The sequence below is a fragment of the Mytilus edulis genome, chromosome 9 (genome assembly GCF_963676685.1).
Source record: "Mytilus edulis chromosome 9, xbMytEdul2.2, whole genome shotgun sequence".
Lineage (NCBI taxonomy): Eukaryota > Metazoa > Mollusca > Bivalvia > Mytilida > Mytilidae > Mytilus > Mytilus edulis.
The window spans coordinates 22,314,691-22,331,663 of record NC_092352.1 but is presented as its reverse complement, the minus strand read 5'-3'; the positions used below and the strand labels follow the sequence as shown (position 1 = coordinate 22,331,663).

At 31.0% G+C, this 16,973-nt stretch overlaps 1 protein-coding gene across 12 annotated transcripts in view; it reads left to right on the top strand.

The window, feature by feature from the left end:
- LOC139487806 (cilia- and flagella-associated protein 337-like) overlaps positions 1–16,973 on the top strand; it is a 70,543-nt gene that overhangs the window by 41,574 nt on the left and 11,996 nt on the right. For 10 of the 12 annotated variants that reach the window (XR_011655877.1, XR_011655876.1, XM_071272921.1 and 7 more), the window contains 6 exons: positions 8,225–8,474; positions 8,987–9,133; positions 10,949–11,011; positions 14,412–14,640; positions 15,521–15,567; positions 16,209–16,346. Coding sequence is in view for 9 of the 12 variants with exons in the window: in XM_071272921.1 (XP_071129022.1) it covers positions 8,225–8,474; positions 8,987–9,133; positions 10,949–11,011; positions 14,412–14,640; positions 15,521–15,567; positions 16,209–16,346 (874 nt within the window). In the remaining 3 variants the exon portion in view is untranslated. Of the gene's footprint in view, positions 1–6,745; positions 6,852–8,224; positions 8,475–8,986; positions 9,134–10,948; positions 11,012–14,411; positions 14,641–15,520; positions 15,568–16,208; positions 16,347–16,973 lie in introns of those variants that run through there. The other 2 variants (XR_011655878.1, XM_071272923.1) reach the window with 1 other exon arrangement.

Genomic DNA, 16,973 nt, shown 5'->3' with positions numbered 1-16,973 from the left:
AAACTTGACAATGTAAAATAAAGTTACATTGAAACAGTTGAATTTATAACGGAAAAAAAATTAGTAGTATATCTGTGAGAAATTTTCCCATGAACTAACAGTCTGTAACAATTTGTAAGGATCTCAAACACAAAGATATATTTTACTTCTGCCACTCTGAGGTTCTCTCTTCATACTTACCGTGCTTCAAATTTCTGTTTCATAAATTTATTGAGCTATTTGCATTTGTTTGAGAAAGAAATAGTTTTCAGTGATTACCATAACTTTTCTTTAATGGTATGGTTATTGTTTAACACTTTTATTTTTTTTCTTAAGTGAAGTAAAATGCACATTTTTGTTGTTGCAGTAAATATATTGCAGATGAAGTAAATCTTATAAACAAGAAGGAACATTCGATCAGACAGCATAGTTTCTTTTGTATTTTGAATTTAAAGTTAGAATACTTTTGACTAAAATATCCCTCTTTTCACAGTATATTATTTTGTATTTGATAATTCTTAATGTCTTACAAAATGTATTTAATTTAGGATAAGTATATTGATATTAAGTATTCATTCCAATATAAATAAAAGTTAAAATCAAATATGTATATATTATACACAAAGGTTACTCTGACCAACCATTACTTACATTTGTTGTATTTTAATTAAAAACTTTTAGGTTAACCACAACATGGAAAATATGGTATAATGGACAAAATTTTACAGTTACAGATTTTTGCCTACCAACCACCCCATTTAAGCATTTTAATTTGCATATTAGAATGTTTTTTTGAAAAGCCATCTTTTCCAAAGTTTTTCTTTCCAAGGGAATAGAATGAGGGTTTTGTTCATAAGTTGAAATAATGGTTTTGTGTCACTGTCACCAATTAAAAGGGAAAAAGGGATATGTTAGCTACAATAAATTCTGACAGTAATGTTGATCAATGTTGCCAAGAATATAGACCAATTAAACTATGAACTAAATTAAAATTTAACAGTCTGAAATAGCAATGTGATATTTTCAAGTCTAGTTAGAAGCTAGTACTATCCCTGATATTTGAGCATTAGAAGGCATGAGGTCCAGGGACACAGATATCTATACTATTAAACGAGAAGACCTCAATTTGTGTGTCGCTTCTCTTCCTTCCACAATAGATTAATCATCATGCCTCTGTGTCCTATAGGTACCATGTATTGTTGCATTTGTCATCCATTCTAATGATTATTCAGTTTGGGTTATTTTGGGAGAAAAACAAAAAAACTGCGTCCGGATATCTTTCTGTCATTGGACGAAACTTTAAGTCAGACTAGACATCCGGTTTGGGTTTTTTCTGTACTTTGTACATACCAAAGACTATGAATAACGTGTATTTGCTATCTGCTACCATTTTCAAGTTTACTATCCACGGTGGTCAATGAGTTTATTAAATAGAGAGGGTCTATATAATATGTGAATGACCGCAGTGGATCGATTAGTAAATTGAGAGTTGATAGTAAAAAGCAAATACACTTTATTTATAGTAATGTATGTTCATAATATACAGATAAACGCTAACCCCATCATTGAAATCAATAGAAAAAAAATTATAGGAGTTTTGGAGGAAAAAAATTAGGAGCCGGGCTAGAAAAACAATTGTCGTGTCCCAAAGTACAAATAACTTTTGATACCTTTACTGAAATTATTCAGTCATAAAATCTTTGACAAAAATTCATCGGGCCACTAAGTATATTAAATAGAGAGGGTCTATATAATATATCAATGACTGCTGTGGATTGATTAGGTAACTGAGAATTGATAGTAAAAAGCAAACACACTTTATTTATAGTAATGTATGTTCATAACATACTAAACATAATACATTTTACTATGTTCATATTGAAATAAATAGAAAACAAAACCAAAAAATTGGAAATTTGGGGGGAAAAGAAGAAGGGGTTGAAAAACAATTGTCCTGTCCCCAAGTACCTATAACTTTTATTACCTTTCCTGAAATTCTCATGTCATTTTTTTTTAACAAAAATTCATCCTACAACACTTTACATACTTTCAACTACGCTCTGGATGCCCGTTCTTTCGCGGGTGTGTTCTAAAATTTATCATCCTTGCTTAAAGTATTTCAGTTTGGGTTATTTTGGGAGGAAAACAAAAATATAGGCGTCCATATATTGTTTCCGTCATCGGACTGACTTTTTGAGAAATATAAAAGACTTCTGCTGCCCTTTAAGCCTGTTTTGAAATTAAACATAAATTGCGTAAGTACTTGGGACAGAACAATTATTTTTTGTGTTTTTCTGTATACTATGATCATCCATATACTATAGATAAAGTGTATTTGCTATTTATATATATTATCAATTCCAATAGTTTTCTATCCACGTAGGTCACTGAAATTTTTCTGTATACTACATACATATATACTATGAATAAATTGTATAAATTTGCTATAATTTACTACAAATTCCAATAGTTTATTCAGGTGACTTTTAATATTTCAGTGACTGTTTTATATAGTAATTACAGTATAATTACATATATATGTATGTTTAGAGTAAACAGAAAAAGAGACAAAATAAAAATCGGTATTTGGAAAAAGGGGGAGGGCCAAAAATATGTGCCCAGTCCCCAAGTACCTTTGACTTTTGATACTTCTCCAGTTATTTTTTTTTACAGCTTATATAAGCTCCATTTCCCCGTGATTTCACAGGTGTGTTCTAGTCGTCATTTGATTTTAGAAGGCATGATTTCTATATCCGTAGATAAAGTACTGTGAGTTTGTTTTATGTTGTTATGGAGAATCTATTAAAAGGGTATTGTTAAGCTGTTTTGTCCATGTTATCTTAGCATGACATTTCAAGATGAATCCTATAACATTCAGCATTTGATTTCAAAATTTGAAATTGTGACAAGTATGAGGTGTTAAAATCCATGTGTACCAGAAAAAACTATTGGGCTCTGTTCACTTTATGTATTCAAATATGAAAACTTTATAAATCCAAGTGCAGAATGATGAATATAGGTATATAATTCTGAGTTTGAAGGACTTTTTTGGGATTATTTAACCACATTTTCAACATATTAAAATTATTTAAAAAAAAAAAATACTTAATATTTTCAAATATATAGAGATTAATTTTGCAATGATCTGTTGTGCCAATATTTGCTTTATGCTTGAGATACATTTATGTAAATATTAAATAGCGAGTGTCATAAAATTAAATCTAATATCAAAATAATAGGCATATAGTCTTGTCACCTCTTTTCTATAACTTATTATACCTCTGTAAATATAGAGATAGATTGTAATGCAATCACTAATGTAAAAATGATGAATTGGGGCAGTGTAATTATAGAATTGTTCGAACACATTTTGACAAGATTTAGGTAAACACAAAATTTGTTTAGTATTTGTAGAACATGGTGTTTTTTGCATGCATTAAAAGGCAATTCTCCAAAGTATAATTGATAAGTGGGTGTATCTGCATTTCTTAAGGAAGTAGGCCTAATAACTGAGTTATCAGTTTACATCAGTATTACTAAACTAAATGTAAACACTTAAGAAATAACATCATCTGAGCAAGATTGAAACAATAAAATTCTGGAAATAATGCATTAAAAGGGCAAAAAACTAAAGTATCTAACGAATAAGGATGCTTTTAGACTGAATGAAAAATTTTATTAGTAAAAATGTAGTCATGTAATGGCAAGGGAGACAATTTAAATGATATTTGTTTGTATTTATTACTGTTACATGATATTAAGGAGATGCATTATAACCTGTCAATGAAACAACCATCAACTACTGACAAAAAAAAACTTATATGTGGTTCCTAAATGTTTCTCGTTCCTCGTTTGTTATATAGATTAGACTGTTGGTTTTCCCGTTTGAATGGTTTAACACTAGTAATTGTTGGGGCCCTTTATAGCTTGCTTTTCAGTGTAAGTCTAGGCTCTGTGTTGAAGACTGTACCTTGACCTTAATGATTTACTTTTATAATTGTGACTTGGATGGAGAGTTGTCTCATTGGCACTCATACCACATCTTCCTAAATCTACTTATAGGGCATTTAAAACAGTTTTCCAACCCCTGACCCCCTCCCCCCTTTTGGATCTGCCGCTTGCATGTATTTAACATATACATTAAATGAATATCATATAAACATCAATGTTAACTTGTTAAATTTACATAACCTCTTTTGAACTTTATAACTGTTGAAACAACACCAGTGATCTATACCGAAAATCAATTAAGGATTAAGGGATACAAAAAGTTAAAAAAATGCCCAAAGCCAAGTTTGATAGCTTTTTTGGCATATTCTAACAACATAATCGAATAATGACCTCGATAGAATAGACGTCTATTTTCATGATTGATTAATCTTTATTTATTTGGTTTCAATTGCTAAACAAATAAATGCTTAATTCATCAAATATTATAAGCATTTTAAATAAAGTGTTTTTTATGTTTATTTTTTGGAATCTGCATACTCAATCAGATACTCATTCACATATGTATTGGCAATACAAAATTCTCAAAAAATCAAACTTCTTTGATTTACCATAAAGATCACAATAACTTAAAACTTAGAATCCATGTTGTTATATGGGAATAAATATATAGATTTAGAAATGATAAAAAAACAACATACACAAACTTCCTGAATGTTTTGTGTATTTGTTTCTGGATGATGTTAATTTTTTTTAAACAGTCTTAGGTGTGGTGATTCTGTGTCATTTACACAAAAATGGCTGTACCAAGTCAAGAATATGACAGTCGTTATTCATTAGTTAAATGTCTTTCAGCTCTTGATTATGCCATTTCGATGATATGATTGGAGACTTTCCATTTTAAATTTTCCTCATAGTTCAATGTTTTTGTTGTCGAGCCTGCAACTTTTGTTGCAGAAAGCTCAACATAGGTATAGTGTTCCGGCGGCGGCGGTGGTGTTAGCTCACTTCTTAAAAGCTTTATATTTTAGAAGGTGGAAGACCTGGATGCTTCATACTTTGTATAAAGATGCTTCATGTTACGAAGTTTCCGTCAGTCACATGTCCAATGTCCTTGACCTCATTTTCATGGTTCAGTGACCACTTGAAAAAAAAGTTCAAATTTTTTGTTATGTTGAATTCTCTCTTATTATAAGTAATAGGATAACTATATTTGATATGTGTGTACCTTGCAAGGTCCTCATGTCTGTCAGACAGTTTTCACTTGACCTCGACCTTATTTCATGGATCAGTGAACAAGGTTAAGTTTTGGTGGTCAAGTTCATATCTCAGATACTATAAGCAATAGGGCTAGTATATTCGGTGTATGGAAGGACTGTAAGGTGTACATGTCCAACTGGCAGGTGTCATCTGACCTTGACCTCATTTTCATGGTTCAGTGGTTATAGTTAATTTTTTGTGTTTTGGTCTATTTTTCTCATACTATATGCAATAGGTCTACTGTATTTGTTGTATGGAATGATTGTAAGGTGTACATGTCTAGCGGGCAGATGTCATGTGACCTTGACCTCATTTTCATGGTTCAGTGGTCAAAGTTAAGTTTTTGAGTTTTGGTCTTTTTATCTAATACTATATGCCATAGGTCAACTATATTTGGTGTATGGAAATATTTTATGATCTTTATGTCAGTCGGGCAGGTTTTATTTGACCGTGACCTCATTTTCACGGTTCATTGCACAGTCACTGTGACAGTGTTAAGTTTTTGTGTTTTGGTCTATTTTTCTTAAACTATAAGTAATGGGTCAACCATATATGTTGTAAAAAAGCATTGTTAGCTGTACATGTCTGCCTGGCATGGTTCATCTGACCTTGACCTCATTTTCAAAGTTCATTGGTCTTTGTTTAGTTATTTTGGTTAATGTTAAGTTTATGTGACAGTTGTAATAAAGCTTAGCTTTACACTTAGGACTATCAACATAATATCAATGATTAGTATAGATGGCGAGACATTTCAGCATGTGCACTCTTGTTATTTTACGTTTTACGTTTATTTTATGTCTCTTTTTAATGGCAGAGTGAGGGTTACAAAAAGTTCAAAAACATCTTATAGTAACTGAAATGGGTTGGGTGGGTGCGGAATATGGATATTTATTTTGTGTTATCAATTCCTCATGCAGTTTTAAACCTAGATTCATGAAACTTCACCAAAAGATTGTACACCTACTAAAGCTGTGCACCTGCTGTTATGAAATTAGTTTAGGCATCTTTCATCCATTATTTCCAGACTATGGAACTTTGGAAGATAGTCATTGTTTCAGAATAAAAATTCAAAGACGGTACACATAGTTGTTAAACCATTTTTTGCACATTTTATATTTCCATATATTTAGATATTTCAGAAATATTCAGTGCAACTTGACCTTTTGAGTCTTTGATCAGTTTTTGATATTATGTAAAGTGTTTGATCCTGAATCTTTTTCGCTTCATATTTTTTTCTGAACACTATTTCATATATACACTTCATTGATTTTACAAGTCCTTTTCTTTCAAGTTTATACCAAAAATAAAGCAATATTGTATAAATTTTGATATTTTACTTGACATAAAAGGCATAGTACCTGTAACGTATTGTCATTAAACAATTTCATAATTGGTTAGATGTGCAATAAAAAGATGTTAACGGCCATTTGATAAGTTGTATGGTTAAGTTGGATTGATTTTATACAATGGAACCTCTTAGAATCCAATATTTACTGAATAGGGAATCAATAGTACAAATGTCGAACAACGGAAAGAAAAAACAATTATATATTGTCACATTACAAAACAAATATGAACAGAACAAACATGCTTCATCAGAAAGATTTGTAGTTACAGTTTTTAGGATATATTTTTATCATAAAAATGTTAAAACAAAATAAAAGGTGAGAAACATAATTAATATATTCAATATTTTGCAATTAATTCAATTTGTATGAAACTAATAAACGACATTTAATTTATCATGTATTGTACATGTTACTTGGCTAATTTGAACTTTTTTCGTTTATTTAATAATTTGAATTTTTTTTAGAAAAACTTCATTTTACTTGGGGATATACAATTGTTTAGACAAATGAAGTGTCCTATAATTAGGGACATTTTGGTGACATATTTATTCATTGGATAATTTTAAGTTACTGAAATTAACATGTAAGAAATTATACGTAGAACTAAAGGTGTGAAAAATGAAGTGAAGGGAAAATGTAAGATTAATTAAAGTTATTTTTTGAAGTAATTATCTTGAAATTATTCACCACATGTTATTACATGTCTTTTTGATTAGAGAAATGCTACAAATTGGTCAAGTTAAGTGAGTATTGCCTGTTTTCAATATCCAGTATAAATATTGGTTGGAAACTCTGAATTTATATATATCTTTATTCTCACAAACCAAATTACCAAGGTATTGAGATATTTATACATAATTCAATACAATTACATAAATAATATAGAACATACAGAAACACAGCAATAGATACAGTAACTAAGATTTAATGTAAAGCTGACATTGTTCAATTTTTTATACTTTAACTTGAAATTGAATTATTAAACATGAATGTGTTGGATATTTCTCAAAAGCAACAACTAGTTCCTGTCATTGATGTTTTCAGTTTTCATAGACGTAAACATCTCTTAATGGATTTTGTTTATAAACTTGTGACATTATGGAGCCCAAGCAAGCAGCAGCCCTATTATCACATATGACTTTTAAATGAGAATGTCAAAGGAGTTATATCTCTCTTAAAGTCTTAAATTGTAATATCAGTCTAAGAATTGAGTTTTAATTTTACCTCCAATTTTGTTTGATACAATGAAATTTTAATATATTTAAAATTAGATATTTTTTTAATTTATTGGTTTAAAATTCTGCATGTATAACTGAAAAGTTGGTTTATTTGTAGAGATATCTTTTTATTACATGTTATATGAACCTTATGTTTTGGAATACATGTTTTGAAATGTTTGTCTGTATTTGATATATTTTGGTATATAATCCACTAAAAAAAGTATGTTATAATTAGCAACTGAGATCACACCAGTTTTTGGTTGGATTCATGTTGCTTAGTCTTTAGTATTCTATGTTTTTTTTTGTGCTATTATTTTTTTGTCGGTCTTTTTCCTTTTTTAGCCAATGGCATTGTCAGTTTATTTTCGACTTATGAGATCGAATGTCCCTCTGGTGTTTTAAGTAAATAGAAGTGTTTTGAACTGACAGTACTTGTTTGTTTGTGGTTTAAGTGTCTTTGTTTATTAGTTTCAGTGACAAAGATAAGAATGCCAGACTTGAGGAGCAGATGAAGCTTCACCATCTTCAACAGCTAATGAAGGAGTTTGTAAACCATAAGCCAGATGGCGTAGTTATTCAGGAAGCATCCACTTATTTCCCACCAAAAGTGAAGGAAAGGGCACCAGGCTTGATGAACCTAGAAGAATTCAAGACAACCGTGTCCAGGGTTTTAAAAACAAATGAATATGATGAATATTTGGAGAAATTATTCTTGAAGGTATATTTTGAAGAAAAAAATATGAGCTCATACATTAAATTTTCATATTTGTATATGTTTACCTCTTGTGAATGTGACAGAGTGTTTTTAAATAAATCATATTGTATTATTATTGAGTAGAAGTCTCTACTTCAAGACAGTATTCATCTCATTATAGATAGCTTTACAAAAAAACAAATGTAGATTATTTTTCAAAATATAATGAAACAGTTATTTCTAGTCCAAACTTTCATATACATATTTGAGGACTTGCCACATATTTTACAATATTAGGATACTAGATTGGGAAAGGATACTATTGGGATGAATACAATTGTTACAAAACTCCTTTCAATTCCAGGAAGTAAACATATATCAACAGAACAATATTTTTATTGCTGTTCTTCATTTTGACGTTTTAAGAAGTTCATTTACAATGAATTAATGAGTTCAAACCTTTCAACTAAACCAAGACAATCCTTCCAAACTTTATTGTAAATGACTATCATGTTATAAATATAATTTATTTGCAGCTTGATTCTACATGTGATGGGTTCGTAGATTGGAATGAATTCTGTACATACCTTCTGCTGTTGTACAGAGAAAATGATTACATGAGCACCAAAAGAGAGATTCCATTCCTGGCTGAGGCTAAAATTACACATGTCATTCATAACAGGGTGAGTCAAAACTACACACGTCATTCACAATAGAGTGAGTCAAAAATTACACTTGCATTCACAATAGGGTGAGTCAAAAATTACACATGTCATTCAAAATAGGGTGAGTCAAAATTACACATGCCATTCACAATAGGGTGAGTCAAAATTACACATGTCATTCACAATAGGGTGAGTCAAAATTACACATGTCATTCACAATATGGTGAGTCAAAAATTACACATGTCATTCACAATAAGGTGAGTCAAAATTACACATGTCATTCACAATATGGTGAGTCAAAAATTACACATGTCATTCACAATAGGGTGAGTCAAAAATTACACATGTCATTCACAATAGGATGAGTTAAAGTTGCACATGTCTTTCACAATAGAATGAGTCAAAATACACATGTCATACACAATAGGATGAGTCAAAATACACATATCATTCAAAATATGATGAGTCAAAACTAGACATGTCATTCACAATAGGGCGAGTCTAAAATACACATGTCATTCACAATATGATGAGTCAAAACTAGACATGTCATTCACAATAGGGTGAGTCTAAAATACACATGTCATTCACAATATGATGAGTCAAAACTAGACATGTCATTCACAATAGGATGAGTCTAAAATACACATGTCATTCACAATAGAATGAGTCAAAATAACATATGTCATACACAATAGGGTGAGTCTAAAATACACATGTCATTCACAATAGAATGAGTCAAAATAACACATGTCATTCACAATAGGGTGAGTCTAAAATACACATGTCATTCACAATTGGGTGAGTCAAAATTACATATGTCATTCACAATTGGGTGAGTCAAAATTACATATGTCATACACAATAGGGTGAGTCTAAAATACACATGTCATTCACAATAGAATGAGTCAAAATAACACATGTCATTCACAATTGGGTGAGTCAAAATTACATATGTCATACACAATTGGGTGAGTCTAAAATACACATGTCATTCACAATATGATGAGTTAAAACTAGACATGTCATTCACAATAGGATGAGTCTAAAATACACATGTCATTTGCAATTGGTTGATTACATTACAAAATCTATTAGAATTTCCTTGGTTCTTATGCTCTTAAATGTGTATGCAATTTTGTCAGCATGAATTTGTAACAAATACAATAGAGAAATAAAAAAGCAAGTCCCTCCCATTGCTATCTACACATACAGTATGCTGTATTGATCACTGTTCATTGTTAAACTATAGATTGCTTGCTTTGTATATTACCAGCTGCTGTTTTAACATCAAGCCCATTGTCTGTTTAAATATCCAGTAATTGTTATTACATAATTTGTCTGTGAATAATAAGCTGCAGTTTAAATATGATTTGAAAAAAATTATAATATTTTTGTCAGTGAAAAACATCTAAGTACATAATTGTATAATAAGTTTCTATTTATGTGCATTATTGTAATAGGTCTTGTGTAGAAAGTTAATTTACTTCTTAGCTGAGTAGAATAAACTTAATTTAGTGCAAGCATAATACTTGTGCATTTTATATGTAACTTGTGAAAAATTGAGAATTATCAAAACTTGTAGGTAATTTTTGAAAATTAAAATCAAATTCATTACTAAAAAAAGAACTAAATAATTGGAAGAAAAATATAACAGTTAACATATTGGCAGAATGAGCATTTCTGTTGTTTTAGTCAGTATTGGTATATCATAGATCATATATTAAAATTTCACTTTCTTAGATTTTATTTGATATCGTAAAAGTCTCAATACTACTACATGTATTAAATCATCAATCAGTGGTGATGATAATAATAACTTATAATTTCAGCAAGAAGTAACCACTAAGATGATCACAGTGGATAATCCAACGAGATATGTCTCATTTAGTAAGGTTAGTACCACAGGAGTATGCCTATTTGCCTTTTCAAGTAAAATTAATCCCACAATATATGGCCTATTAGCTAGGGCAAGAAGATATGTTTCATTTGTAAGATAAGTCACACAAGATGCACCTCATATAGAAAGGTTAATTGATTGATTTATAAGCTTAACATTCAGTGGCAAGTATTTCATGCTTGATCAGTTCCCTTACAACTATATCTGTATTAGTAATGTAAGTCTCACAAGGTATGTCCTATAAGCAAGGTTGGTCCTAAAAAATATCTTTTTATGCCCCACCTACGATAGTAGAGGGGCATTATGTTTTCTGGTCTGTGCCTCCGTTTGTCCGTCCGTCTGTCTGTGCCTCCATTCGTCTGTCCGCTTCAGGTTAAAGTTTTTGGTCAAGGTAGTTTTTGAAGAAGTTGAAGTCCAATCAACTTGAGACTTAGTACACTTGTTTCCCATGATATGATCTTTCTAATTTTAATGCCAAATTATAGTTTTGACCCCAATTTCATGGTCCACTGAACATAGAAAATGATAGTGCGAAGTTCAGGTTAAAGTTTTTGGTCAAGGTAGTTTTTGATGAAGTTAAAGTTACATCAACTTGAAACTTAGTACACATGTTCCCTATGATATGATCTTTCTAATTTTAATTCCAAATTAAAGTTTTTACCCCAATTTCACGGTCCACTGAACATAAAAAATGATTGTGGGAGTGGGGCATTCGTGTACTAATACTATGGACACATTCTTGTTTACTCATTAAATTGGCTTGCTTTATATTAATGCTGATGAAGTCAGTATCAAAAACAAAATGCAATTATTCTATAAATATTTTGTCTTTGAGTTAGCAGAGATTCATCCTATTGATATAGTTTTTCCCGATACTCCTTGGATTTAATCATAAAACAAAGCATTGTATGGCATGTTTAGACCAGATAAAATTACATTTTTTATGAGTGTTGGCTACAAAAACAAAGCTTCTAAGATTATAAAAAGTAAAAAAGGGAGAATTTATGTTCAAGAAATAACTAAATATGCATACATGTACTAATTTACAAAATAATAAGGCCCAGGATATGACCTTTGTTTAAACCTGAAAAAAAATTCAGATTAGTGAGTAAAAATAAACATTGTGTGTCTCCAGACTAAATTGTGTAAATATTTGTACTTGGATATTTTAAAAATTAAATACAACCACAACATCTATACATTTATTAAATTAATATCGTGGTTAAACATTTAATTTCATATTAATATCACAGGAAGAAAAATATTTATTGGATTAGAGTTATGTATTGGTTAATTGTATTAGCTGAATCACTCCTTGTAGGCTTGTAATAGCTAATGGTTTCATTAATTAGGATTACGCAGCATCTAACATAAAACAATGTTTTCTATGTTGACGTGCTGGGTTCAATAACTGTACCCTATAACCCAGCAGGAGGCGAATAGAAGTATTTAATGTGATGTTTTATAAATCCTTATTAGGTACTTGCTAATAGTGGTAGAATCATTGATAGTTTACGGTTGATTAAAGTCAAATTACTATGTCCAATGTGAAAAAATGTATGACAGAAATCGTTGATTATAAATAATTCTTTTAATTGAGTTGTCAGATACTGTACTACCAGGCATATATATATGGATTTTTTTTGTTATATTAAAGGCAAATGATTGGCAATTAAAAAACCTGCAATTAATAGTTGCTTTGCAAAAGTTAACACATTGTTTACTCTAATGCATGGCCAATGTACCTGACATGAGGCCTATATTCATTAAACATGTATCTCCATTTCTTCATTTAAGAAATCATTCATAGGGGCTTGAATATATCGTGATTTTACCACGGGTTGGCCCTTTATGACAAATATTTTACCCTGAGCGATAGCGAGGGGTAAAATATCAGCATAAAGGGACAACCTGTGGTAAAATCTAGATATATTCAAGCCCCCATGAATTATTTTGATTCTCATAGGACAAATACGGCAATTCTTTTCGATCGACACGCTCTAGGTGGAGGCAATTATTTGCCGTTCCCATAAATAAACACACTATTTAATTGGCATAAAAGTACGGAGCAAACTGAATTAGTGACATGCTAAAACTATTTACAATAACATATTAAGATAGTTTTGAATGATAATTAACTTATATGTCTTAAAAATATTTATGGATAATATCACATTTTAGCATCATCTGTTTACGTTTCCTTCTTGTGATGATTTTTCGGTTTCACAAGCGTGTATTTTCCCTAAAATGCTTAAATTCTTACGTCATGGTTCTATGATGCTGAGTACCTCATTCATAAAAAAAGCATTTGACGTGGAAGTAGGATCGGAACAGCCAAACCAATATATTCATATTTTACCGCGGGTGTATACTCAAAGCGTTTGAAGGACGTCATGTTAGAATATGGTTTAATAGTATCACTTCTTCTTTGCTTGTTCTTTTTCTCATACAACCTTGTCTTGCTCCTTTGACATTGACTTATAATTAAGGAATAACAGTACTGTAGTTGAAGAGTTGCCACCGTCAATTGTAGATTTGACGGTCGCAAATGCAGTTTTACTGGCGATGCGTAGCGGAGACAGTAAAACGGAGATTTGCTTCCGTCAAATCAAAATTGACGGTGGCAACTCTTCAACTACAGTACTGTTATTCCGATTCTAATGCATTACAAAAAGAAATAATACGATAAAACTTGAAAAAATGTCTAAATTTGACAAATAGAAAAAATCAGCGAAACTTCATGAATGATTTTGGCACAAAGACGTCATGGCTAAACGTGACGTCATACAAATGAAAACTTACAAACTGGAGGTTATCACGTTACCTGTACGCTTCAAATTCGGATAAAATTACATTAAAACGGCGAATTCGAGGTAGGTGGTGTTTTATTTTCGATTATATAGTTCTTTAGTTACGCCTGGTCAACTGTGGATTTGACGGCAACTTTTAGCCAATGAAAAAAATTGTTACATCCAAATTGCATTAGAATATGTAATTAATCTTCGTATTCTAAATTGTAAGATATTTGCGCATTTACCATATGTGGTATTATTATTTGCCTTAGAATTCTTTCCCGTACTAAAATGTATGTTTTATTTCTTGCCTTTGTGTGTGTGTCCTATAAATAATGGGGAGACATGTTTTAGTCCATTAAAACAGTTACACATATTAATGATTTGATAGATTTGAGTGTCGTTTGTAATAATTCATAAAATATTTTAATATTCAAATGAAAGATACATGTATTACAGACAATAACTCGGAAATGAGTGTAAAGTGATTCTCTGACTTAAAGATTAAATTGGGAGGGAGATCTGCCACTTCAGAGGTTTTATTTTCCATTAATAACCTCCCAATATTTTGATTTTATAAATAAAATGTTTGTTTTTTTACAGGAAGGAGTGATCAACATATGGCACCCACATATGAGTTATCCAGAAAAACATGTTGTCATGATGGATGAAGGTACAGAACAGTCCAATCAAAAACGTCGTTACAAAACATGGATAACAGATGCTGTATACATGCCAAATTGTAACAAGATTGCTATTGCAACAACTAGTCGAGACATCAGATTCTATGATTGTTCTACAAATCAGTATTATTTAGAATTCCATTTACATGGTTAGTATTTGCAAGACTACTTTGAAGTTTGACTAGTTATCTGATTGCTTTACCTGAGGGTGGTAATGCCCTTTACCATTAGGCGTCAAACAGTCATTTTCAAATTGGTTAAAATTCTACCGTGATTCAGCAAAATATCCTTATCGTGATTCGTCAGATGTCTCAAACAATTATCATTACTGTTATTTTTGGAGAAAAAATAGTGTGATTCGTCAAATTCAGCTGATTTTTTTATCGTTTAAAAGAAAGTGTACATTTTATTGTCATGCACTAAAAATTACCGTTAACGTCATTTGGCTAGAATTTTTACCGTTATACGTCATGAAGGTACCCCCTTTACATCCCTCTTACATGAATGGTTTGAAGTATTAGAGTGCACCCAGTCATTGAAGTAGTTCATTCAGAGTTGAATTTGGCCACTCTATTATACTTTTATTGATAAATAAGCCATTCTTTACCCTAGAATGTCATTTTGTTTCTATTGGTTATAACAAATTATGAAATATTTTACATCTTGTTTGCCGTGAACAGCTGATTTGAATCATTGACAGCCTGGTTACTACTACTACGTTCTCAGTTTTATTCTGTAAGGGATTGTGTTGATATTAAATCTTTGATAGACTGATATATTTACTCTCAGCTTTTACAGACATTTAGCGATTTACAATATCCTTAACTTATACAGTAGTATGTCGGAGGTAACTGGATTAACAACATTAACTTTTCCACCTTAAACATACAGAACAGCCTTAAATTTACTGACAAAATTGAAATAAATGATTTTGGGGAACCTCTCATGAATTTTCAGCAATTAATATACATTTTAACAGTTATGTAAATTTTCAGCCATGTTATTATAATTGGATTGTTATATTTTCAGCTATGACAGATGTAGCCAGTTGTTTAGATTATTGGTATGATCATAAGGTATGTCTCTTAAAATTATACATTTCTGTTACCGATGTTAGCAACCTCATCAATGGACAATTATGACTCACATACATGATGCCTTTTTGTACTTCAGGGGTTCTAATTTTGTATACTTTGTCCTGATGAAGCCGATCTAATCGGCAATACATGTCGACAATAAAAGTTGCAGTTTACTTACGTGTTGTTGTCAACGTAGCTGTATTTGATTTTTTTTATCTGACAACCCTGCATACCATCTTGTATCCACTTGAGGAAACTCTACCAAGGGAACTCTACCAGCACAAAACATAAGAGGCGTTGGTTCAGCAGTTCTTTATTACTGTTACTTGTAGATAAACTATTATTTCTGCTAGTCACTTGACAAACTCATACATTTAGGGAAAGTATAGATTGGCTAAGAAAATAAGAGAAATTTAGATTTATCAAATAAGAAATAATTAAGTATTTATCTGAAATGAGCTAATAATGAAAGATATTTATCTACAGAAAACTACTTTCCAGTACCCTTGTAGAATTAAATATTTGTGACTTTAGGCAGTTTTTCACTCTTTGGTCAGGTTGTTGTCTCTTTGGCACATTTCCCATTTCCATTCTCAATTTTTAATATACCGGTAATGATTTTAATGATTACATTTCAGTTCCCTAATAGTCCCTCATTGTTACTGGTAGGAGTCGACTCTGGTGCAATTCATCTGTTATACTTCCAAAGACCTGTTACCAGACTGTTCTCCTCTCAGAATAAAAGTGAAAGTGGAGTTGTCAGGGTTCCATGGAATGTAAGTATACTGTCAATCACAAAAATCAAATTTATTTTCAAGATACAGTCTCTTCTGTCTTGTGTGACTTTCAATACAGTCTATTCTGTCTTGCGTGACCTTCAAAAGGGAAACTGGTTTTAGACAAGTGGTCTAACGTGACGTACCCAAATTGCACCGAGTACCCAAATTGGACTTTTTAAGCAAAAATAGCAAAGAAAATCTTACACGATTTCCTAGAGACTAAACAATTTGGATTTTTATGATTTGATACTATGCACTTCTTTCAAGATTGGTAAACATATTTAGATATACACAAAATGTTCACAGTATTTATCAACAGATAAAGTGTTTACTGAAAAAGCAAAATGTATGGAAACGTCGCCATGCGATGTCATATAAACGTCATCTTTTTGTAATTAGTAAATACAATATGTTACACAAAAATCCTTTTCTTAAAAAATGAAGAGTAAGCATGGACTTATATCCAATTGTTCAAAATATTTGAAGAAATTAAACAAAAGCTCTATTATTAGACTTTTGACGATATGAATTTAAGCATGGATGCAATTTGGGTACTCATCATTACAGAATCATTGATGGTTTGGAGGTCAGCTCAGACCAATTTTTCTGATTCCATATGGATTC